The 24,073-nt window shown below is 42.3% G+C and overlaps 1 protein-coding gene across 1 annotated transcript in view; it reads right to left on the bottom strand.

Moving 5' to 3' along the window:
* The window catches only part of LOC124546627 (COMM domain-containing protein 4), a 48,901-nt gene that overhangs the window by 5,671 nt on the left and 19,157 nt on the right, over nucleotides 1-24,073 (bottom strand). The window contains exons 3-4 of the mRNA XM_047125054.1: nucleotides 16,117-16,156; nucleotides 1,860-2,060 (exon numbers count right to left, since the gene is read on the bottom strand). Coding sequence (XP_046981010.1) covers nucleotides 1,860-2,060; nucleotides 16,117-16,156 — 241 coding nt within the window. The remainder of the gene's footprint in view (nucleotides 1-1,859; nucleotides 2,061-16,116; nucleotides 16,157-24,073) is intronic.

Here is a 24,073-nt window from a genome sequence, read left to right as displayed (position 1 = left end):
ATGATGTTCCAGGGCAAAAAATATGTTTCCTGGTGATTGAAATCTGCATCAGGGCCAAGAGGGAGATACGATAGATCCTCTGTATTGGTGTGTTTGAAAACAATGCACAGTGCTGTGATGTTTTCTCTGAGAGCTTAGAATGATTCCCAAACAATGAAATTTAGGGTTTGTGGTCAGTCTGCATGTGGAATTTGCCACCATACAAGTACAAATGAAAGTATTGACCCCGTAAATGATTGCTAAAGGCCCCTTCTTGATCTGTGAGTAGATAAGCTGCACAGGAGTCAATATTTTTGAGGTGAAAGCGATTGGCTGTCAGAACCATCCAACAACTTTTGGGTCAAAGCTGCCGCAACTCTGTACTGGAGTGCATACATTTTGACTGTCAATGAAAGGCTTTATGTACATGGCATCAGACATGGTATCACCTTGAGACTACCCTTAACATGGTAAAAATCCTGTTAACAGATGGCCAACCACATATTTGATGCTCTTCTTGCACAACTGATACAAGGAGTGCATGATTGCACCATTTGGGGAATAAAGTTGGCATTGTACATCATTTTACCCAGGACTGACTATAACTGTTTAAGGGTAGTAGGAGCTTGTGTACCACTGATGAAACTGAATTAGCCTTGTGTGGGTGTGATATCTTTGTCACTCAAATATTTGATATTGCGGGTGAAGAAACTGCTCTTTTACAACTGACAGCATATGCCGTTTTTTGGAGCTGTTTGAAAAGGGTTTTGAGGTTTCCGTAGAGTTTCATTTGTGTCAACACTGTTATAATGATATCATCCAAATAATTAACACATTGCAGAATACATTAAATCAATTATTCTAAATAGTTTTGGTAAATGGTGAGTGCACTAGCAACTTCTAACAGTCAGCAGTTGCACTTGTATAAAATGAATGGTGTATTTAAGGTTAGGAGCTGCCTCAATGCTTCATCAAGCAACATGTGTAGATCTATCTTTGAAAAACATTGGCCCTCCAGCCAGTTTAGTTAATGAAACTTTTGGGTGAACCATTTGATGGAGATCCAAGTCAGACTGGGCATTTATAGTGACATTTTAAATGTACCCACATTTGCATAAGGAGCACTACAAAATTTTGGCACCACTGAATGCTTTGAAGATATGTAAGTAGTAAAATTAAACACACAGTCCATTATTGGTTGAAAAATTCATTGTACAAATTGCACAATGTGTCAAGGTCAGGAAAAGGCTCTGTTTTGTACATAAAATAGACGTAGTACATGTATGATGTTGTATGATGTTTTTCTAGTTGGCTACCATGGCAGTTCACTGAGAAGATGAATGGCCATACAGCAGTAAGAGACGACTCGGTACTGGGCCCTTCACAGCAAAGGAGAGCCAAGCTGTCGATACAAATACTTATTGATTAACAACACTTCAGTGCCTGTATCCAGCTGGAATTTCAGGAACTGGCTGAAAACCATCGGGTTCAATGTAAGCTTCTGTGGTGACAGTGTGAAGCAATGTGCTCTTCCCATGCTGTGGTTGAATGCTTAAGTTTGCCACAAAATGCAGGCACATAATCATGATTTTATTCTAGGAAGGATGTGCAAGAGGAAGCACCATTGGAATCATAATCTCAAACACTGCCATCACCAGAATAAATTGTGGTAAGAGAGTATATTTATAAGAGAACAGCATTAAAAGAATTGTTATAATGATTATGTGGCAATTCTGAAGAAATAACACACACACACACACACACACACACAAAATGAAAACTGAACAACAACTGCAGCTATTTTGAATGCTGTAAGAACATTTCAACACATATTTACCAGATCAATATGTTGCCTGAAAAATACATGAAAAATGACTTACAGCGGAGTGAGTTGTCACGCAGAGCAGCAGTAATAGCAGGTAGGTTGTCACTGTAGACACGACAGAGTGCAGCACTCAGCTCACGTGGCAGCCCCAACTGCTGCAGTTCGCTAGAGAGTGCTTCCTCTGTCACCCCATGGCGTGCACCTGATGTTAGCACGAAAGACACTGCTGCCACGCATCCCTTCACATCACCAGTGTCTGCAACCAGTATATACATTACATGCAGGATGCACATACAAGTGTGTATCTAATACTGCCTGTGTCACTACTTTAATACGTAGGGGAATACAAGGATAGAATGCCCCTGTCTGAGAGTAGAGGATATATGAAAGCTATGTCTGGAATGGATATTCTAATTCACTCCATATTCATTTAAAGAATATGTGGAAGGAGCAAGTATAATGATAAGTGGGAGAAGATGTAATACTACTACCTTGGAGACAAAATTACACTAGACAGTATGTCCTTAAAAACACTGCTGTAAGATCAAGAAAGAAATCCCTACCTGGAACAATACACTGTACAGATGTAAGAGAGGAGAAAAATGCAAATATTTGAACAAATTCAAATCTTAAATAAAGTGGAAAGTCTATTACATTTGGAGGCATACAATTCACACAAGAGACAAAAATGAAATACATAGTACAGATTATTGAGGACTGTGGATGTAGTTGGTGTGTAAAGCTGAGGAAATCTGTACACAACAAAGAATTCTATTAAAAATGTCACAAGATTCTTGATCAAAGAAGAGAGATAGAATTTACAACTCAAAGGGTGCACAATCATATAAAAATGATATAATTTTTACCCTGCAGTAGAAATTGCACTGATTTTAAACTTCCTGGCAGTTTAGAATTGTGTGCTAGACAAGGACTCAAACCTGGGACCCTTGTATTCGAAGAACATATGAAACTTCCTGGCAGATTAAAGATGCGTACCAGGTCAGGAACTGAACCAAAAACCTTTGGCTTTCATTGGAAGTTGCTCTACTCAATGAGATATCCAGGCATAATTCACAAGCTGCCTTACAGATTTACTTGGAAGACAGGACAGAGGTACTGGTGGAAGTAAATCTCTGAGGACAGGTCATGAGGCTTACTGAGTTTTGCTCAGTCAGTAGAGAAATTGCCCACAAAAGGCAAATGTTTTGAGTTACAGCCCTGGTCTAGAACGCATTTTTAATCTGCTAGGAAGTTTCGTATAAAAATGCTTCATAAAAACATAACATTTATCATAAAGAAGAGAAATAGTCTCTATAAAGAGGATCATTACCGACTGACAAACTTAACTGCAAGAACTGGCAACACCACATGAACTGATGTATGAATCTTATTTCTTACTAATACACATCATGTCCTTACTACAATTATTGATGTGACTATGAACATATACAACATTTTTCCACTGTGCTTTGTCCTAATGACGCAAGAGGTGTCCTCTAATACAACAGTATCAGTAGTAGTAAATAAAATGCATGTCCCTCTTTTGCTATTCAACCAGGAAGTATACAAATGATATTCAAGTTTATTAGTGTTGTAGATTAGAGTGACTTTTGAGGTTACTACAGGAAATTCCATGTACATTCATTGTAGGAACTACATATGTGTTATAAAGGTGGAAAATTTAAGTCAGGATTTGTTAATGGAAATCTCAAGCCCTGTCTTTCCAGGTATATAACTCCATTGTCTTCTATGCCATCCCACTCAGTCATTTTAGTGCTGCCCCTCACTAAAGTGAAACATTTTTATTTCCATGCATAGTAAAGAGTACAAATATATTCCTCTAACAGACTACTTTACTCCCTTTAGTTACTGTCTTGTGACAATATAGTTAGCTGTAGCACATCTGACAGTTCTGTTCATCAGATTATCACGAGCTGTTCTGTGAGCATTTAAGAATGCAGGACACAAGCAGCTGTGGATAACTGTTCACTTCAGAGTCAATAAAGTTTGTCATTTGTCACCCAATCATTACTTTAGGGAACTGGCAGAAGCAGTGAAGAATGGTGACCCATTTTTGTACACTGGTGACATTATTTGCAGCACAGAATTGTGTTTTTGATGCTGAGTTCAGTGAATGGTAGCTCTTCCAGGTCTGTAATGTTCTTCACTGCACAGCCCTCCACATAGTTCCTACAGTTAGGGTTGTCCTGGATACATAAGTTACTCATTAGAAATTTTTGGTGGCTAGCTGAGTAATGAGAGCACATATGGCTACAAGCTGGCACTTAGAACCAAACTTCTTATGTTACAAGATGACTACTCACTAACAATAAGCAAATTATAATATTGACCTACAGAGTGAATATAGTGAAATAGAATGTTATGTCACTGGAAATAAATGCAGAAGTGTTTGTAATAGAGCCCCACAATTCACTGCCTTTATGGACATAAAGCTGTGCATAGAAACATAACAAATCAAATAATTAGTGAAATTATCTTTCATAAAATATAGCTTAGATAATCCAGGACCTGGTAGTGTGATATTGTAACAAAAATTTTGCATCTTGCAAGCCAAAAATAAATCAATTTCTTTAGGGATTTTTTTTTTTGGGGGGGGGGGGGGAGGGGAGGGTGAAGTCAAGAGGAAGTTGTTCAGTTTAAAGAAAGTTTCTGCTGACCATTAGAATTAGATACAGTTGTCACAAATTCATTTAGAGACAAAGCAAGCTTCATGGAACATATAAGTGAATTTATAGTAGGTGATGTTAACAAGCAGAATAATGAGTAAAATCAAAATGTTCCACTGAGGATACAAACATCTTGAAAAACTAATTATAAAACCATTCACCTATATCTGTTTTGAACTATTCATATCTGCTCACAGATGTCATGCCAAAGAACACAGAAAATATCATTTTAAGAATAATAATTAAAATCCTACACCACTCAAGATACCACCTTCAGATCCATATTGGTTAGCTAATATTTCTTGCTTTGAATGGGTGCTTAAAAATTAAAACAAACAATGTAGTCATTCATGACATCATATGTTACTTATTCCACAGTAGTGAACCAGTAAAGATTTGGACAAAAGAGGTCACAATTGGTGCCACACAGAGTGGATTTTATGCTGTTTTTCATGTATAATGCAGTATTCATTGTCCCTTCAATAACTGTTAGCAGTGTATGATCATTTTACACTCTGGATCCCAACAGCACAAGGCTCAGGGTGGATTATTTATGTCAATATTAGAAGTCAATCCTAGTCAACACTATTATTAATGCAGAATCTGCTCTCATAATTACACACATTTTTGTGCTGTTAATCATCCAGCTGTGTCTTTCTCTGCAATTTCCAGGCTAACTGCTTGATGATAAGATGTGACAGGTAGCCTGGCGAGTGCTACCCTTACTTGTAGCTCATCATACAATTACTCATAGTCTTAGGTAATTCTAAGTACAAGGGTTGTCTTAATTTGTGTTGCACTCATCTAGCAATCATTGATCACTGCTCATCTGATGCAACTGTTGGTTGTTTGATTCAGGGGAGGGGACCAAACAGTGAGGTCATCGTTCCAATCAGATTAGGGAAGAATGGGGAAGGAAGTCGGCCTTGCCCTTTCAAAGGAACCATTCTAGCATTTGCCTGAAGCAATTTAGGGAAATCATGGAAAACCTAAATCAGGATGGCCAGACACACATTTTAACCGTCGTCCTCCCAAGTGTGAGTCCAGTGTGTTAACCACTGTGCCACCTCGCTCAGTATGCGACTGTTCTGACTTGAACCCCTACCCCACTCCTGCCAAAAAACCAGACACCTTCCTTGGATCAGTGATACACAAATGACACCTCATGTCCAGCAGACAGGGAAATTCTTTGGAAGGGCAATCTGCATTGTTTGTTGACATGATCCTGGCCAGTCACAATGTTTACTAAGGCAGTGTGAAGTCTGGAAAGATAAGTCATTCTTTCCCAAGTAAATACAGTTGTTAAGGCCTCATTATTTTCATATTCAAAGCATGATTCTTACTCTATTCCAAGCATGATACTTGAGGTTGAACTCATTACTGCCTTCTATTATCAGACACACTAATTCAGTGCTTCCACTAATGAACATGGTATTGACAAGATGTGAGAAAGATATCAGCCACATTTTAAATAAATCAGCTGTCTTTATTTTAATTAGGTTTGACCAAACACCAGACATATTCGGCGATATCAAAAGTACCCTGACACCCCTGTGTAATGTGGAAATGAACACCAGATAACAAAAGAGGCAGATGTGGCAGTATAAAAAGAGGTGAGAACTGTTGAGCTATTAGCAGAGAAGCGTTAACAGCAGAATACGTCATCAGAGCTCGGTGGCTTCACATGTACCAGTACAAATTCAATAACAGCAATGTGATTGAAGTGAAAATGCAAAGGAATAACCACAGCTAAACCAAAACCAGGCAAACCTCATGCACTGACAGAGAGGTACCGTTGAGCATTGCGGAGAGTGGTTATAAAAAAAATTACATGAAATGAGTGGAAGGAATTTACTCACAAGTTCAAAAGTCCTACTAGCAGTCCAGTAACAAAATGACTATGTATAGGGAGGTCAACAGAATGAGGTATAATGGTCGAGCAACTCCTCGTAAGCCACACATTTCTGCAGTTAATGCTAAGCGAAGTTGTAGTTGGTGTAAAGAGCAACAGCACTAGGCAGTGGATAACTTGAAACGAGTTGTAGTGATGAATCACGTTAGGCCTTACAGCAATCTATGGAAGGTTTTTAGTCTGGTGAATGCCTGGAAAATATCACCTGCCATTATGTGTAGTGCCAACAGTGAAGTACAGAGGAAGTAGTTTTACGGTATAGAGTGTTTTTCGTGGTAAGGATTTGCCTCCCTTACCGAACTTCAGAAAACGCCAGATGTGGTAGGATATAAACATATTTTACGGCATTGCGTACTGTGTACAGCAGAGGAACAGTCTGGAGACAATTATTCGTAGTACAAGCATGACAGAGGACCCTGTCATAAAGCAGCATCTGGAGGCAATGTTTTGTGGACATACACAATGTGATCAAAACTATCTGGACACGCCCAAAAACACGTTTTTCATATTAGGTGCATTCTGCTGCAAACTACTGCCAGGTACTCCATATCAGCGACATCAGTAGTCATTAGACATAGTGAGAGAGCAGAATGAGATGCTCCGTGGAACTGACGGACTTCGAACGTGGTCAGGTGATTGGATGTCACACGTCTGTACGCGAGATTTCCATACTCCTAAACATCCCTAGGTCCACTATTTCTCATGTGATAGTGAAGTGGAAACGTGAAGGGACATGTACAGCACAAACGCGTACAGGCCGATCTTGTCTGTGGATTGACAGACTGCCGACAGTTGAAGAGGGTCATAATGTGTAATAGGCAGATATCTATCCACACCATCACACAGGAATTCCAAAATAAATCAGGATCCACGGCAAGTACTTTGACAGTTAGGTGGCAGGTGAGAAAACTTTGATTTCATGGTCGAGCTGCTGCTCATAAGCCACACACCACGGAGGTAAATGCCAAACGATGCCTTGCTCGGTGTAAGAAGCGTAAACATTGGACGATTGAACAGTGGAAAAACAATGTGAGGAGTGACGCATCACAGCACACAATGTGGCGACTCGATGGTAGGGTGTGGGTACGGCGAAAGCCCGGTCTACGTTATCTGCCATCGTGTGTAGTGCCAACAGTTAAATTCGGAGCCGGTGGTGTTATTGTGTGGTCGTATTTTTCATGGGGGGGCTTGCACCCCTTGTTGATTTACGTGGCACTATCACAGCACAGGCCTACACTGATGTTTTAAGCACCTTCTTGCTTCCCACTGTTGAAGAACAATTACGAGATGGCGATTGCATCTTTCAACACGATCGAACACCTGTTCATAATGCACGGCCTGTGGCACAGTGGTTAGACGACAATAACATCCCTGTATTGGACTGGCCTGCACAGAGTCCTGACCTGAATCCTATAGAAAACCTTTGGGATGTTTTCGAACGCCGACTTCGTGCCAGGCCTCACCGACCGACATCGATCCCTCTCCTCAGTGCAGCATTCCGTGAAGAATGGGCTGCCATTCCCCAAGAAACCTTCCAGCACCTGACTGAACATAAGCCTGCGAGAGTGGAAGCTGTAATGAAGGCTAAGGGTGGGCCAACACCACATTGAATTCCACCATTACCGATGGAAGTCGCCACGAAGTTGTAAGTGGTTTTAGCTAGGTGTTACATAGTGTAACACTCCTGAAACAGACTGACCAGCCCAGAGTACTGACCTGTACCCAGTGGAACGCCCTTAGGACGTGTCAGAACGTCGACTTTGCCCCAGACCCCAGCATCCAACAGCACTACCTTCTCTGGCTTTGGCTCCTGCAGAAAACTGGGTTGCCATTCTTCCACAGACATTCGGACACCCCAGCAGAATAAATATGTCATAACGAGTGGACACTATCAAGTATCTGGATACTTTTGATCAGACAGTGTATTAATAAAAAAGGGGCCGAAATTTGTTAAGAGATACTCCAGAAAAAGCGCTGTACTGTAGACATGTAATGAAGAGGTGTCACATTGTAACCTTCATATTTTCATGTGGAACCTATTGTCGATCCTCCAGAAACCGCTGAAACTGTCGACAAAAGCTTAAAAAAACTTAAAAATTATATTTGGTATGTGGGGCTCATATAATTAACACACAACACTTTCAAAGTAATAACTGATTAGCTTTTGGCAGATGACTGTGTGATTTTCTTAGACTGTCTTTCTGTAGCCTTAAAGAGATCTAATTACTTCAGATAGAAGCAACAAGGGCTTATTTTGCTTTGCATTTGATACAGAGCAGCTCATAACGCCTCGAATTAGCGTTCAGAAAGCTTTAGGCAAATGAGAGGAAAATAAAATAGTAAAAGAAATTTGAATACCAAAGTGAAACGATAGAGCCCAACGTCTCTAAGAGAGACTGTGAGTAAAAAATTAACGGTTTCGAACTTGCATACAATCTCACGAAAGATAAAAACGAACGTCAGGAACACTTTAAGAAAGACCTTGGATCGTTCAGCGAAAAGTGCAAGTACACAGGAACACACAACCATAGGCTATATTCATATGTGAAGGAAGCAACAAACTATGTTCGGAAAACGAAGATTTATTTCTAGAGTCATCCAACACGGTCTTAATCTACGTTTCGAATAAGAAACTAAAATGGTCAGATCTCCTTGTAGGTGGAAAAGAACGTGTAAGAGGTCGGGGTCTTTCACGGTAACTTGTAACATGGTCCCTTCAATGATGATGATCGAAGAAAAATACAGGGACGCTACGATAAAGCTCGATTTCAAGGAAACTGTTGCAGTAACTGATGCTTACTGGGTCGAAATTAGTAAGGAGTAACTCGTTCTACATTGTCACAATATGTTATCAAAGTGATTTATAGAACATACAAGTACTGTAAGCAACTCGCTAACTAACAACTTCTTTTTAGTCAGGCACCTCACGTTCGCTGCACTTCCGTCAGGTGCTGTTATATCTGTATGTCATACTACTGATATCTGCCAATGGCAACAAATATTTCAGAACAGAAACGAAATTCTACCTTCGATGATACCTTTAGTAGCCTCTCATACAGCGATCAAACACAATTAACTAAGTATGCACTTACAGATCTTATGTTTAAGTACTATTTGACGTAATACACTATACCGATGTTTCCTTTGTGCTTTGATCCGATTGTGCCGAATTACCTAACCTATGTCGATAAATGTAGAACGATCCACACATTTATAGTGATGTATAAGTTATTCATCATGGTCGCCGACCACGGTAACGACTATCTATCTTCCATTATCAATTAAGTCATTGACTTAGCCTCTTGCACTTTGTACTTTAAGCAGATTTGATCTAATTCATTTGCGTTAAGTGCCAGCGCGTTGAAACATTGCGAATACAGGTAATATTTTTGCGTGTGTTACCAAGACCATGGCGTGATGCAAGCCAGTACTACGTATTTACATTTATATCTACATGCATATTCCAGAAGCCACCATACGGTGCGCGGCGGAAGCTACCCTGTACTATTGGTCATTTCCTTTTCTGTTCCACTCGCAAATAGAACGACGATAAAACCACTACCTACATACATCTTTTTGAGTCAGCAGTCTTCTGACTGGTGTGATGCGGCCCTCTCCGAATTCCTCTCCTGTGCCAACCTCTTCATCTCAAGAGTAGCACTTGCAACCTCAACCTCAGTCCTAAATTATTTTCTGGATGTATTTTAATCTTTGCATTCCTCTACAGTTTTTGCCCTCTCTAGCTTTCTCTAGTACCATGGAAATCATTCCTTAATGTCTTACCAGATGTCCAATCATCCTGTCCCTTCTCCTTGTCAGTGTTTTTCGTATATTACTCTCCTCTCTGATTCTGTGCAGAAATTTCTCATTCCTTAGCTAATCAGTCCACCTAATTTTCAACATTCGTCTGTAGCACCACGTCTCAAACGCTTCGAGTCTGTTCTGTTCCCCACAGTCCATGTTTCACTACTATACAATGCTGTACTCTAAACGTACATTCTCAGAAATTTATTCCTCAAATTAAGACCTATGTTTCATATGAGTAGACTTCTCCTGGCAAGGAGTGCCCTTCTTGCCAGTGCTAGTCTCCTTTTGATGTCCTCATTGCTCTCTCCGTCTTTGGTTATTTTGTTATCTAGGTAGCAGAATTCCTTAACTTCATCGACTTCGTGACCACCAATCCCGATGTTAAGTTTCTCGCTGCTCTCATTCCTGCTACTTCTCTTTACTTTCGTCTTTCCTCGGTTTACTCTCAATCCATATTCTGTACTCATTAGATTGTTCATCCCATCCAGCAGATCATGTAATTCTTCTTCACGTTCAGTCAGGATAGCAATGTCATCAGAGAATCGTATCATTGAAATGTTTTCACCTTGAATTTTAATTTCTCTCCTGAACCTTATTGGCTCTGAGCACTATGGGACTTAACAGCTATGGTCATCAGTCCCCTAGTACGTAGAACTACTTAAACCTAACTAACCTAAGGACATCACACAACACCCAGTCATCACGAGGCAGAGAAAATCCCTGACCCCGCCGGGAATCGAACCCGGGAACCCGGCACGGGAAGCGAGAACGCTACCGCACGACCACGAGCTGCGGACCTGAACCTTATTACTTACTTCCATCATTGCTTCTTCGATGTACAGATTGAACAGTAGGGGCGAAAGAATACATCCCTGTCTTACACCCTTTTTGATCCGAGCACTTCGTTCTTGGTCGTCCACTCTTATTATTCCTTCTTGGCTCTTGTACATATTGTACGTTACGCGTCTCTCCGTATAGCTTACCCCTATTTTTTGTCAGAATTTCGAACATCTTACATCATATTACACTGTCGAACGCTTTTTCCACGTCTACAAACCCAGTCAAAATGTTTTGATTTTTCTTTAGTCTTGCTTCCATTATCAACAGTAACGTCAGAACTGTCTCTCTGGTGCCAAACTAATCATCATCTAACACGTCCTCAATTTTCTTTTCCATTCTTCTGTATATTATTCTTGTAAGCAACTTGGATGCATGAGCTGTTAAGCTGACTGTGCGATAATTCTTGCACTTGTCAGCTCTTGCAGTCTTCCGAATTATGTGGATGATATTTTTTCGAAAGTCAGATGGTATGTCCCCAGACTCATACATTCTACATGCCAACATGAATAGTCGTTTTGTTACCACTTCCTCCAACGGTTTTAGAAATTCTGATGGAATGCTATGTATCCCTTCTGCCTTATTCGATCCTAAGTCCTCCAAAGCTCTCTTAAATTCTGATTCTGATACTGCATCCCCTATCTTTTCTAAATCATACCTCTGTATGAGTCCTAATTTCTCGTATCTTATCTTCACGGTCCTTCTGCAAAATGTAAGTTGGCGGCAGTAGAATCGTTCTGCACTCATCTTCAAATGCTAGCGCTCTAAATTGTCTCAGAAGTGTTTCTCGAAATGAACGTCGCCTTCCCTCCATGGGTTCCCATTTGAGTTCCCGAAGCATTTACGTACTATTTGCGTGTTGTTCGAACCTACCTGCAACAAATATAGCAGCCCGCCTCTGAATTGCTTCTATTTCGTCCTTTAATTCGACCTGGAGCAGATCCCGAACATTCGAGCACTACTCAAGAATGGCTCGCATTAGCGTCCTATTTGCCGCCACCTTTACAGAGGAACCACACTTCCCTAAAATTCTCCCAATATGCCGCAGTCAACCATTCGCCTTCCCCACCACAGTCCTTACGTGCTAATTCCATTTCATATTACTTTGCAACGTTACGCTAGACATTTGAACGACGTGACTGTGTCAAGCAGGACACTACCATTAACTTATGATTTTCTACATTTAGAGTCAGCTGCCATTCATCACACCAAATTAGTAATCTTGCATCTTCCTATAGTCACTCAACTTAGACACCTTCCCGTACACCATAGCATGATAAGCAAACACCCTGCCTGCCGGATCGTTTATGCATATAGAAAATGATAGCGGTGCTATCACACTTCCCTGGGACATTTCCGACGGTACACTTGTCTCTGATGAACACTCGTCATCGAGAACAACATATTGGTTCCTATTACACTACTCAAAATGGTTCAAATGGCTCTGAGCACTATGGGACTTAACTTCTGAGGTCATCAGTCCCCCATAACTTAGAACTACTTTAACCTAACTAACCTAAGGACATCACACACATCCATGCCCGAGGTAGGATTCGAACCTGCGGCCGTAGCGGTCTCGCGGTTCCAGACTGTAGCGCCTAGAACCGCTCGGCCACTCTGGCCGGCATTACACAACTGGCCATTAAAATTGCTACACCAAGAAGAAATGCAGATGATAAACGGGTATTCATTGGACAAATATATTATACTAGGACTGACATGTGATTACATTTTCACTCATTTAGGGTGTATAGACCCTGAGAAATCAGTGCCCAGAACAACCACCTCTGGCCGTAATAACGGCCTTGATACGCCTGGGCATTCAGTCAAACAGAGCTTGGATGGCGTGTACAGGTACAGCTGCCCATGCAGCTTCAACACGATACCACAGTTCATCAAGAGTAGTGACAGGTGTATTGTGACGACCCAGTTGCTCGGCCACCATTGACCAGACGTTTGCGATTGGTGAGAGATCTGGAGAATGTGCTCACCAGGGCAACAGTCGAACATTTTCTGTATCCAGAAAGGCCCGTACAGGACCTGCAACATGCGGTCATACATAATCCTGCTGAAATGTAGGGTTTCGCAAGGAGCGAATGAAGGGTAGAGCCACGGGTCGTAACACATCTGAAATGTAACGTCCATTGTTCAGAGTGCCGTCAATGCGACCACGAGGTGTCCGAGACGTGTAACCAATGGCAATACCATCACGCCAGTATGTCGATGACGAATACACGCTTCCAACGTGCGTTCACCGCGATGTCACCAAACACGGATGCGACCATCATGATGCTGTAAACAGAACCTGGATTCATCCGAAAAAATGACGTTTTGCCATTCGTGCACCCAGGTTCGTCGTTGAGTACACCATCGCAGGCGCTCCTGTCTGTGATGCAGCGTCAAGGGTAACCGCAGCCATGGTCTCCGAGCTGATAGTCCATGCTGCTGCAAATGTCGTCGAACTGTTCGTGCAGATGGTTGTTGTCTTGCAAACGTCCCCGTCTGTTGACTCAGGGATTGAGACGTGGCTGTACGATCCGTTACAGTCATGCGGATAAGATGCCTGTCATCTCGACTGCTAGTGATACGAGGCCGTTGGGATCCAGCACGTCGTTCCGTATTACCCTCCTGAACCCACCGATTCCATATTCTGCTAACAGTCATTGGATCTTGACCAACGCGAGCAGCAATGTCGCGATGCGATAAACCGCAATCGCGATAGGCTACAATCCGACCTTTATCAAAGTCGAAAACTTGTTGGTACGCATTTCTCGTCCTTACACGAGGCATCACAACAACGTTTCACCAGGCAACGCCGGTCAACTGCTGTATGTGTACGCGAAATCGGTTGGAAACGTTCCTCATGTCAGCACGTTGTACGTGTTGCTACCGGTGCCAACTAGTGTGAATGCTCTGAAAAGCTAATCATTTGCATATTACAGCATCTTATTCCTGTCGGTTAAATTTCGCATCTGTAGCACGTCATCTTCGTGGTGTAGCAATTTTAATGGCCAGTAGTGTTCTGAAGTCCTCAAGCTATTCGCATATCTGGGAGTGTACTCCGTATGCTTGTACCTTCGTTAACAGCCTGCAGGGAGGCGCAATATCAAAGCTTATCGCAAATCTAGAAATATGAAATCTGCCTGTTACCCTTCATCCATAGTTCGCAGTATATCATGTGAGAAATGGGCAAGCTGAGTTTCGCATAAGCGATGCTTTCTAAAACCGTGCTGATTCTCGGAAATAAGCTTTTCGGTGTCTAGGAAATATATTATATTGGAACTTGGAATATGTTCTAGAATTCTGCAGCAAACTGATGTTAAGGATAGCGGTCTGTAATTTTAAGGGTCCGATCTTATATACAGTAGTTACCTGCGATTTTTTCCAATTTGCTGGGGCCTTTGTGTTGGGCGAAAGATTTCAGATAAATTCAACCTAAATAAGTGCCGTGGCGTGCCAGTGCCATAGAATACTCTTTGTAAAATCTAATCGGGATTCCATCCGGACTTGGCGACTTATTTGTCAACTCTTTCAATTGCTTCTCGACGGCAGGGATATTTATTACTACATCGTCCATACGGAACTCTGTGCGATGGTCACACGACGGTATGTCTGCACGATTCTCCGGGTCTCAGTATTCCAGAAGAGCGTGTTTTGAATTCCGACTGTGCTACAGGATTTCTTTGGTATGACTAACACTTGTTGAGAGAATTTGCGATGCTTCTTTCCATAAGATCAAAGCCGATTTCCTGACGCACCTTGAGTCAAGAGAGCTAGTACTCCGTTTAGTGAACGTGGTGCTGATGGGGCGATAAATTCTATTCATCATCTTCTACGACCTGTGTGTACTGGTTGCAGTGAACTTTTCTCCTGAAATAGTTTTATTCCCCTAGATATTTGTTCCACGATAGATCTCTTTGGACTGCGTGACTTTTATTCAGTCAACAATTAAAATCAATGAGAAAACTGAGAATCCTTTCAAGAACATTTAGTCGTTTTCAGAGGAAATTTGTGGTTTCAGTGGTAGGTAATGCCGAAAACTTGTTACCAATGTGGCCAAATTGTCGAATGCCTGAGAGTGCTACAGATTTTTCCCCCTGTAATTATGCCCTAAAAATACTTGTTCTTGCCAATTTTGTCTAATGCGCACGTTGCGAAAGCAGCCAAAATGCACCAAAGGAACAGGAAGAAATGTGCAAATAACAGACTTTGTCAAGCAAACGCCGTTAGGAAGTAAGCGCTTTTTAGCAACTGAAAGTCACCCCATGTTTCAAGACCTTATTTCATCCTAATCGTTCGTGAAAACTACCATTAGATGATGACACGTTACCATAGTCTTGTGCACTCTGCCGAAACATTTACGAAGTTAACCTGCCAATGCCAAAAACAAAAAAGTGTCTTTACACCTGTGAAAATAACGGTGTTAAATGTAGACTCGGTTGTTGACCTATTAAAGCATAATACAAAAATGCAGAGACAGCGATTTGACAGTGAAGACTCAGTCACTTTGTTGCTTTCCGTTAATTGTAAGCATCGGAGAGTTAAAATCATGATAATCTTGGAACGACACCCTTTGGCTCATCTCATTGAGCCTTCTGAAAGCACATGCGAGCTCCGTAGAAGTCATGCCCCAAACCCCTGCTACATGGAGCTAACCGACATTTCAAAGCGTAGCCTTACGACTAGTTACTGTTTTAAGAGAGAAAAAAAATCACTAAGTCAGCAGTTCTAAAAACGCAGACATTCAATATTTAAATGGGTATAGGAAATATTCGAAAGGCTTCCCCATAATTTTAATTCTGTAACTCATAATTGAAAACTAGGTTTTAAAATATCTGTAGAGTTGACTCCGTCTTCGAGCGTTTAACAACGGGACGTGCTAGTTGTTATCTTAGACGAAGAGAGAGTGAATTCCCGGAATGAAGAGCACGGCTGCTGGAGCGGCGGCGAGCAGGGTGTGGCGGCCGGCTGGCTTTGACAGACGCTGCTCTGCTCATTTCCTCTGCGTCGCCGCATGTGCCACACGCCCCCGCATTGCAAGCGATGCGTGGAATTGTCTGACGACTTACCATATTTTGCATCCGCCGTAAGCTTCTTAACTTTGTCGTACTGAAACACAAGTAGAAACGAAATGGTTTTAGTATTGCAGTATTGATACCATCTCTTGGATACCGAAATTACGGCAGCACAAAAAATTGTGACATTTCCATTGTTATTTTGTCTGTGATGGATCTCTCTGCACTGTGTGACTTTAATTCAGTAAATCAAATAATGTAATCAGTGACAAAATTGTGAATTCCTTCGACAATGTTTAGTTGTTTTCATAGGCGGCTCGTGTGTTCAACATTAAGGAAGGAAAGTGCACTACATACACAAATAATTTCAGCAAATTAGATAAGACGTAGGACCTAGCCATCAGCTGCACATTGCCTTCCAGCTCGGAAAAATAAATCCGGTTTATATCATTTTTCTCGCTTATTATGTGTAGCCATGAGTTAACTGGATGTGTGCTTGCCTGGGAGATTGGGAGAATGGACATGATGGGGTGCGGAAGTATGGACAAGCCTGGGAAACTTAAAATACCCAGATAGTGTCCGATGCCAGGTTAAAGACTGGTGACCATAAATATGAAACATTGTGAGTTTCATCCCCAGTTACCTCCAACTTGTACGTCATTTTCGCAGAAGAGTTAATGGACAACAAGAAAATTTAATTATTAATTACGATAGTAACACGAGATGTACCACGCAAGAAACTTAGTCTTGTTTACCCCTTTAAAATCATTACCGAAATTCTTTATCTTTATTTTACCGTCCGCCTTTTCTTCATTTTTCTAGAGGGACTGGGCAAATAAGAAGGGAGTTACAAAATGAACGCATCGTTTCCTGCAACTGACGCCATAATGGTTCTCCCGTATAAGACAACTGACAGCGGCTTATAAGACACTGCCTGGAATACATTGCTAGTAAGCAAGGAAGACCTAGCGTGGTCGTGCTGTGGTTAGCACAATGGACTCGCATTCGGGAGGACGACGGTTCAAATCGCGTCCGGCCATCGTGGTTTAAGTTTTCCCTGATTTCCCTAAATCGCTTCAGGCAAATACCGGGAAGGTTCTTTTGAAAGGGCACGGCCTACTTCCTTCCCCGTCCTTCCCCCATCCGATGAGACTGATGACCTCGCTGTTTGGCCCCCTTTCCCAACTCAACCAACCAATGGTTGGCTCAAATGGCTCTGAGCACTATGGGACTTAACAACTGTGGTCATCAGTCCCGTAGAACTTAGAACTACTTAAACCTAACTAACCTAAGGACATCACAAACATCCATGCCCGAGGCAGGATTCGAACCTGCGACCGTAGCAGTCCCGCGGTTCCGAACTGAGCGCCTGAACCGCTAGACCACCGCGGCCGGCCAACCAACCAATCAACCAACGAAGACTGAGCAACGGTCAGAGGCTATGAGGGAGGCTACAGTTAAGCACTATATACACTTAATCAATCTAGAACTGCTTTGATACCGTCACGCATCTCTTCCTGTGTGTTCTATAATCTTTACATCTCTGCGTACCTACTATACAGCATTGCAAAAAATCTGTTATGCGAAAGAACACAGCCAGAGTGGCAACTAAAATGGATGTTTATTTAGTCGGTGACCGGTTTCGGGCTATGCCCATTTTCAAAGCAACCAATGTTTGCCGAGTAAAATTTCCGCCCAATATAGCAGTAAATAAAGTGGGTGCATATGTATATAGTCCCAACTAATGTTCATTATAAAAAATTTTCCGACAGACGTCGCGAAGGGCTCTGCATGCAATGGGCATTTCCGATATCCCGCAAAAGGCTACTGCTTGCATTCGCTTACGGAACTACACGCCTTCAGTGGGATAAACAACACAAACTGTACAGCAGCTGACTGGAGGTGTGTAGTGTGGTCGGACGATCGCGATTTTTCGCCTTTTCAAGTAATAAAAGGCACGAGCGCCTCGACGGCCCAATGAGACATTTAACCCGCAGGATGTGTAGTTCAAATCGGAGATGGCTTTGTAAAGTTTTGGGGGTGTTTTCCGTACCACAACTTGAGCTCATTCATTCAGTTTACCGTCAGTATAAACTAAGTTGTTTAGTTCTACGTTCGAGGTAATCAAGTGTTACCTTCTTCTTATAGCTTCATAATGAGCATTTTGTAGATTCCTAGTCCGACGAACATTCAGACACTTTCACTGGACAGTCGAATCACCCCAATTCAATCACACAGAAAATATCTGGGACTTTCTGAAACAGCAGCTGAAACGAAACAAGCAACTTCATAGCAATTTGGTAGCTTTACGACATCTAATTGTCAATGGATGGCTTCGGCTGGATATGGCACTCTTGAAGGAACTTGCGGACTATCTTCCTTGCCGAATTGAGACTATTGTCAAGGTTAGAGACACTGTTCATGGTAACAGGTTGTTCCCTGGGGGTGATTAATTTTTTGTCAGATGTACTTATGAGGGACCAAGATACAACGAGGGCGAGATATGTTGTGCTTGATCTGTCTTTCCTGAATGCCGGTGCTGTTTTCAATCAAGCTATGTAATCTTGCTAGGAGCTCACGTTCAGGTCAGTTAAATAATTTGCTGCCAGCAATGATTTAGATGCGGAAATGGCTATAGCTATTTTTGTAGGAGTAAAGTTTGCAGTCGTGTCCCTGAGTACGTTGTGAGGCGGCCTTTTTCCCGCGGTGGTTCTCGCGCAGTGCGTCAGAGGGCAATGCCGTAGCCGCTGGGAGCACCGCGCCGCTTTGAGGTGCTGGCCGGCTAATGGCTCCCTTTTCGCGGGACAGACTTATTTTGCCGGTGCCGGCGCCGTTATAGAAATGGCGCTTTATTGCATTACGACTATCCTTTCAACACCTCTTACGGCACCCGATTTGATTACGGTTAATCTATTGGCTTACTGTATCACAGTCGGTAAACCCGCGTCGCCAAAGGCTGCGCCCGGGAGGAGAGTGTTACGCCGGGAGGTGACAGCCATTCAGTGACAGACGCGACCTTGCACTTATCGAGTTTTCCTGTGCATGGATGTCACATCACATGCGGCGAAGCTTTACTGTCTGTCGGTAAGAAATGACATTTTTATTTGACAAAATTCAAAGTAAACATTTTTTCTGGGACTTCTTTTTATACAATGTATGAGAGAGCCGACTTTCCTAAATAATCTGGCGAATCTTCTGAAATCTTTTAGATGCCTACGATCTAACCTTTGTCGTTTTCATGGTCCTCTGCCATCTAAAAACATATCTACCGACAACAGTATTTAATGAACGGCAATTTCGAAAGAGGAAAGAAACAAGCGCCTCGTAATATTTTATTGCTTTAGTAATTTTGTATGTCCGGTGACGAATTTCAAAGTGCATCTACCGCAAGGACCGAAGAGCAGTTCGTTAACAAAAGCTCCACAGTTAATCTCTATATACACACATCAAAAAACGTTTTGCATCACCTCGGTTCCGAGAGTTCCGGAACCTGTACAGATAATTGGAACAGAGATCAACATAAACACCACTTCCGCCCTTTTTAATGCTCATGAAAACCACACGTTGCACGTTGTACCACTATACAGCGAGACCTCCAGAGGTGGTGGTCGAGATTTCTGTGCACACCGGTACCTCTAATACCCAGTAGCAAGTCCTCTTGCACTGATGCATGCTTGTATTCGTTGTGGCATACTATCCACAGGTTCATCAAGGCACTGTTGGTCCAGATTGTCCCACTCCTCAACGGCGATTCGGCGTAGATCCCTCAGAGTGGTTGGTGGGTCACGTCGTCCATAAACAGCCCTATTCAATCCAACCTAGGCATGTTCGATAGGGTTCACGTCTGGAGAACATGCTGGCCACTCTAGTAGAGCGATGTCGTTCTCCTGATGGAAGTCATTCACAAGATGTGCACGATGGGGGCGCGAATTGTCGTCCATGAAGACGAATGCCTCGCCAATATGCTGCCGATATGCTTGCACTACCGATCGGAGGATGGCATTCACGTATCGTACAGCCGTTACAGTGCCTTTTATGACCACCAGCGGCGTACGTCGGCCCCACATAATGCCACCCCAAAATATCATCTTTGGGCGGGTTTAGTGACGTCTGTGAACAGTCGAAGGGACTGTGTCTCTGATACAATACCCACAGTCAACGTCTATCTTCAGGAGTTCTGGGAACCCGGGTGATGCAAAACTGCACTCGCTGGACAGTGTGTCTAAAGCGTTCAGCCTGACCGGGTTGCCTCCAAACACGTCTCTGACGATTGTCTGGTTGAAGGCATTTGCAACACTCATCGGAGACCAGAAGGTGATGCCATTCCTGAGCGGTCCATTCGGCATGTTGTTGGGCCCATCTGTACCTCGCTGTATGGTGTCGTGGTTGCAAAGATGGACCTCGTCATAGACTTCGGGAGTGAAGTTACGCATCATGACTTCTTTGAGTCTTAACACGACGTCCTGCGGCTGCACGAAAAGCATTATTCAACATGATGGCGTTGCTGTCAGGATTTCTCTGAGCCATAATCCGTAGTTGGCGGTCATCCACTGCAGTAGTAGCACTTGGGCGACCTGAGCAAGGCATGTCATCGACAGTTCCTATCTCTCTGTATCTCCTCCGTGTCCGAACAACATCACTTTCGTTCACTCCGAGACGCCTGGACACTTCCCTTGTTGAGAGCCCTTCCTGGCACAACGTAACAATGCGGACGCGATCGAACCGAGGTATTGACCGTCTAGGCATGGTTGAACTACAGACAACAAGAGCTGTGTACCTCCTTCCTGGTGGAATGACTGAAACTGATCGGCTGTCGGACCCCCTCCGTCTAACAGGCGCTGCTCATGAATGGTTGTTTACATCTTTGGGCGGGTTTAGTGACGTCTGAACAGTCAAAGGGACTGTGTCTGTGATACAATACCCACAGTCAACGTCTATCTTCAGGAGTTCTGGGAACCCGGGTGATGCAAAACTTTTTTTGATGTGTGTATAAATGGCAACGTCCTGACTGACTGACTGACTCACTCACTCATCATCGCCCAACCCAAACCGGTAAAGACAGAGACTTTAAACTTGGAGAGGGTGTGGATCGTATATTGTAGGCATCGTTTACGAAGGAATTGCTCGAAATTTCACTCCTATGGGGGGTGAAATAGGAGATGAAAGGCGTTTTGAAAGTATGTCTCTATTAAGACAGTTTTGAAGCTAGAACTACGAAAACCGATTTTGGTTTCTCAGAAATAAAGAAATTCAACCACTAATGGGTAAAATAGCGGGTGAAAATTTTTTTGAAAGAAATTAATCATTATTGAAGAATTACTAAACCATTTTTAACGCTGCATCTATGAAAACTGGTATCTGAATTATCAATTAGAAATTTAAAAAAAAAGTCCGAATTGAAATTTAATCCTCAAAGGGGTGATACATTGGACGAAATTTTTAAAGAAAGTACTTCATTACATTAAAAAAATTTAAAGCTAAATCTATAAAACTGGTATTTCAGTTGGAGGATGAAAATTTCTCTGGAAATATCACAACAAGAACGCAAAAGGGGTGATTAACAAAAACCTTAAGACTCTAGCTACTAGAATCGCTTACTGGTCAGAACTACACTCGGAAAAGACCATGCTTCTACGGCATTAATTAGCGTAAAAAATTTGGAAGGTGTTGCTATTTGTGGACAACATAAAAAGAATCGCTGCACGCCATACAGTCTACGCGAGTGAAGCAACGGGCGCTAAGCTACTGTCAGAGCCTACACTGAGCTGGGAGAAGCAAAGCAGTAGTTTAAAAATAAGACTTCATTATTTTGAAAACTGTCCCCTCACATAAAATATAAGTAACAACACGCATAGCGTTTAAGAGACCATTTTTCTTTTTTACATTCGTTGATTTTTGTCGCAAAATATGTCATAATAACGTGTTTATAGATGAAAACTCTTATTTGTAATATGAGAATGGTTTCTTAAATTTTTAATGCCAATTGAATTTATTTATGATTATGAGATTCCAAATCTGATCACTGAATTTACAATATATAATTTTTAAAAGAGATGCGTTGGTGGTTTCTTTCACCTATATTACATGTTTTACATGCCCAACGTGTGCCTGATCAGAATACGTCCCAGTGGTTATGTTGGCTGTATCAAGATGAAATACGTGATAATAAATTAAAAATAAGCAATGTTTTCTTTCTTATTGAAAGATATATGGTAAAACGTGCACAACGGGAGGGAGAAAACCTTTTTCGGTGGGGTTTAATGGCTCGTCATTGTGAAGCAATAACAAAATAATTTTAAAAAATGAGTGACTGAAAATAGATCACATCGTATTTCTATTTATATGAGCACCACTTATCCTCACTGGGCCAAATTCTTACGGGTCGAAGGACACGAGTATTACTGCATTATTTTGTACACAAAATATAACAAAATCTACGAACTATTAAAAAGTGCTCATTTTCTTTTTAATTTGATATGAACTATCCGCAACTGTCCAACATTTCGTTATTTCGTGCTCTGCCACCATAAAGAAACTTAATTCTAAAGAACTTCTCGCGTATTTTCCTGAAGCGGTTGCTGCTCTCGAATCGTTCATGTGCAAACATGTTCGGTAGGATATAAATTTGAGGATTTTTCGGAATTTTCCAACGTCGATACTTCTGGGTGTCTCTGTCCTGCCAATTCTTGGCTATTTTCGAAGTGTGCTCGCTGCTGTTATAGAACACGAAATAGATGATACGCATCTCTTCGGCTAGATAAAGGAATCGAACAGTTGACAGCAGACATTATTCTAAAACGACAGTGCGTTCTTCCGTGTGCATCCTGGGTGAAACCCCAGTCAATTCTGTTACTGCGGCTGCAGTCAAACTCCAATCAAAACCTTATCCTTCCACTCGGTGTTAAGGCAACAATCAGACTTGAACAGAAGAGAGTGTCTATTGGGTTTCCAAGACAGTCTACCATTCACATCCGAACATAAATCCTTCTGGACCACAACAGTCCTTGGCGTTTTTTGGCAGTTGAGGGGTACTGGGAATAGAGTGCGGTGTATTGGTCCGTTTTCTTTCATGTTACTCTTGCAATTTTGCAGTGATGGAAGCCAGCAGAATGAAGCCGTCGGCGGAGAGTATGCGCACAAATTGAGGGTTCGTACAGCTTTTGTAGCCGACATGATTGGATTATCGATACTGACATTTAAAATTGTTTGAATTTTGCCGGTAATAATTGCTGTAAGTCTTCCATCATTTTGGCGAGTACGAAGACCTCCTTCGCCTTCCTTTTGACATGCGACTACCCACAGTTTCTCAGAGCCCGTGTCCGAAGCTCGTGGTCGTGCGGTAGCGTTCTCGCTTCCCACGCCCGGGTTCCCGGGTTCGATTCCCGGCGGGGTCAGGGATTTTCTCTGCCTCGTGATGACTCGGTGTTGAGTGCTGTCCTTAGGTTAGTTAGGTTTAAGTAGTTCTAAGTTCTAGGGGACTGATGACCTTAGATGTTAAGTCCCATAGTGCTCAGAGCCATTCGAACCATTCAGAGCCCGTTGCTTCTGCCATATGAGCAGTCTGGTGGCCACGATCATATACACAGGGTATTCGGAAATTCCCGTTACAAACTTCTAGGATTTGTAGAGGAGAGTGCGTATATAATATTTTGAATAGTAACCCAGGTCCGGAAACAAACAATTTCCTTTCTACGTCGATTTTAATTCAAATGTGCAACGTGCCCACGTCTGCTGAGGGAAAGAGAAAAGTCTAAGAATGCCTGTCCTGGTATGCAACAGGGTAGACAGGACGACGTGTACTGCTTCTTGTGGGGTCGTATGGAAAGTGTAATTTACGAGGCTCGTGTAGAGACAGAGGAAGATCTGCTGGCAGGAATTGTGGCCGCTGCACTATAAACTGAAAAAACACAAGGCGAGATTGAGGGTGTGTAGCAGAACATGCTTCGTAGGTACGATGTTGTAACAACATTGGTGGTCGCCACTGCGAACCGTTGTAATGCATCAGTACTGT

Source organism: Schistocerca americana, chromosome 1 (assembly GCF_021461395.2).
Source record: "Schistocerca americana isolate TAMUIC-IGC-003095 chromosome 1, iqSchAmer2.1, whole genome shotgun sequence".
Lineage (NCBI taxonomy): Eukaryota > Metazoa > Arthropoda > Insecta > Orthoptera > Acrididae > Schistocerca > Schistocerca americana.
The sequence above is the reverse complement of the archived record's forward strand: the minus strand, read 5'-3'. Positions and strand labels throughout refer to the sequence as shown.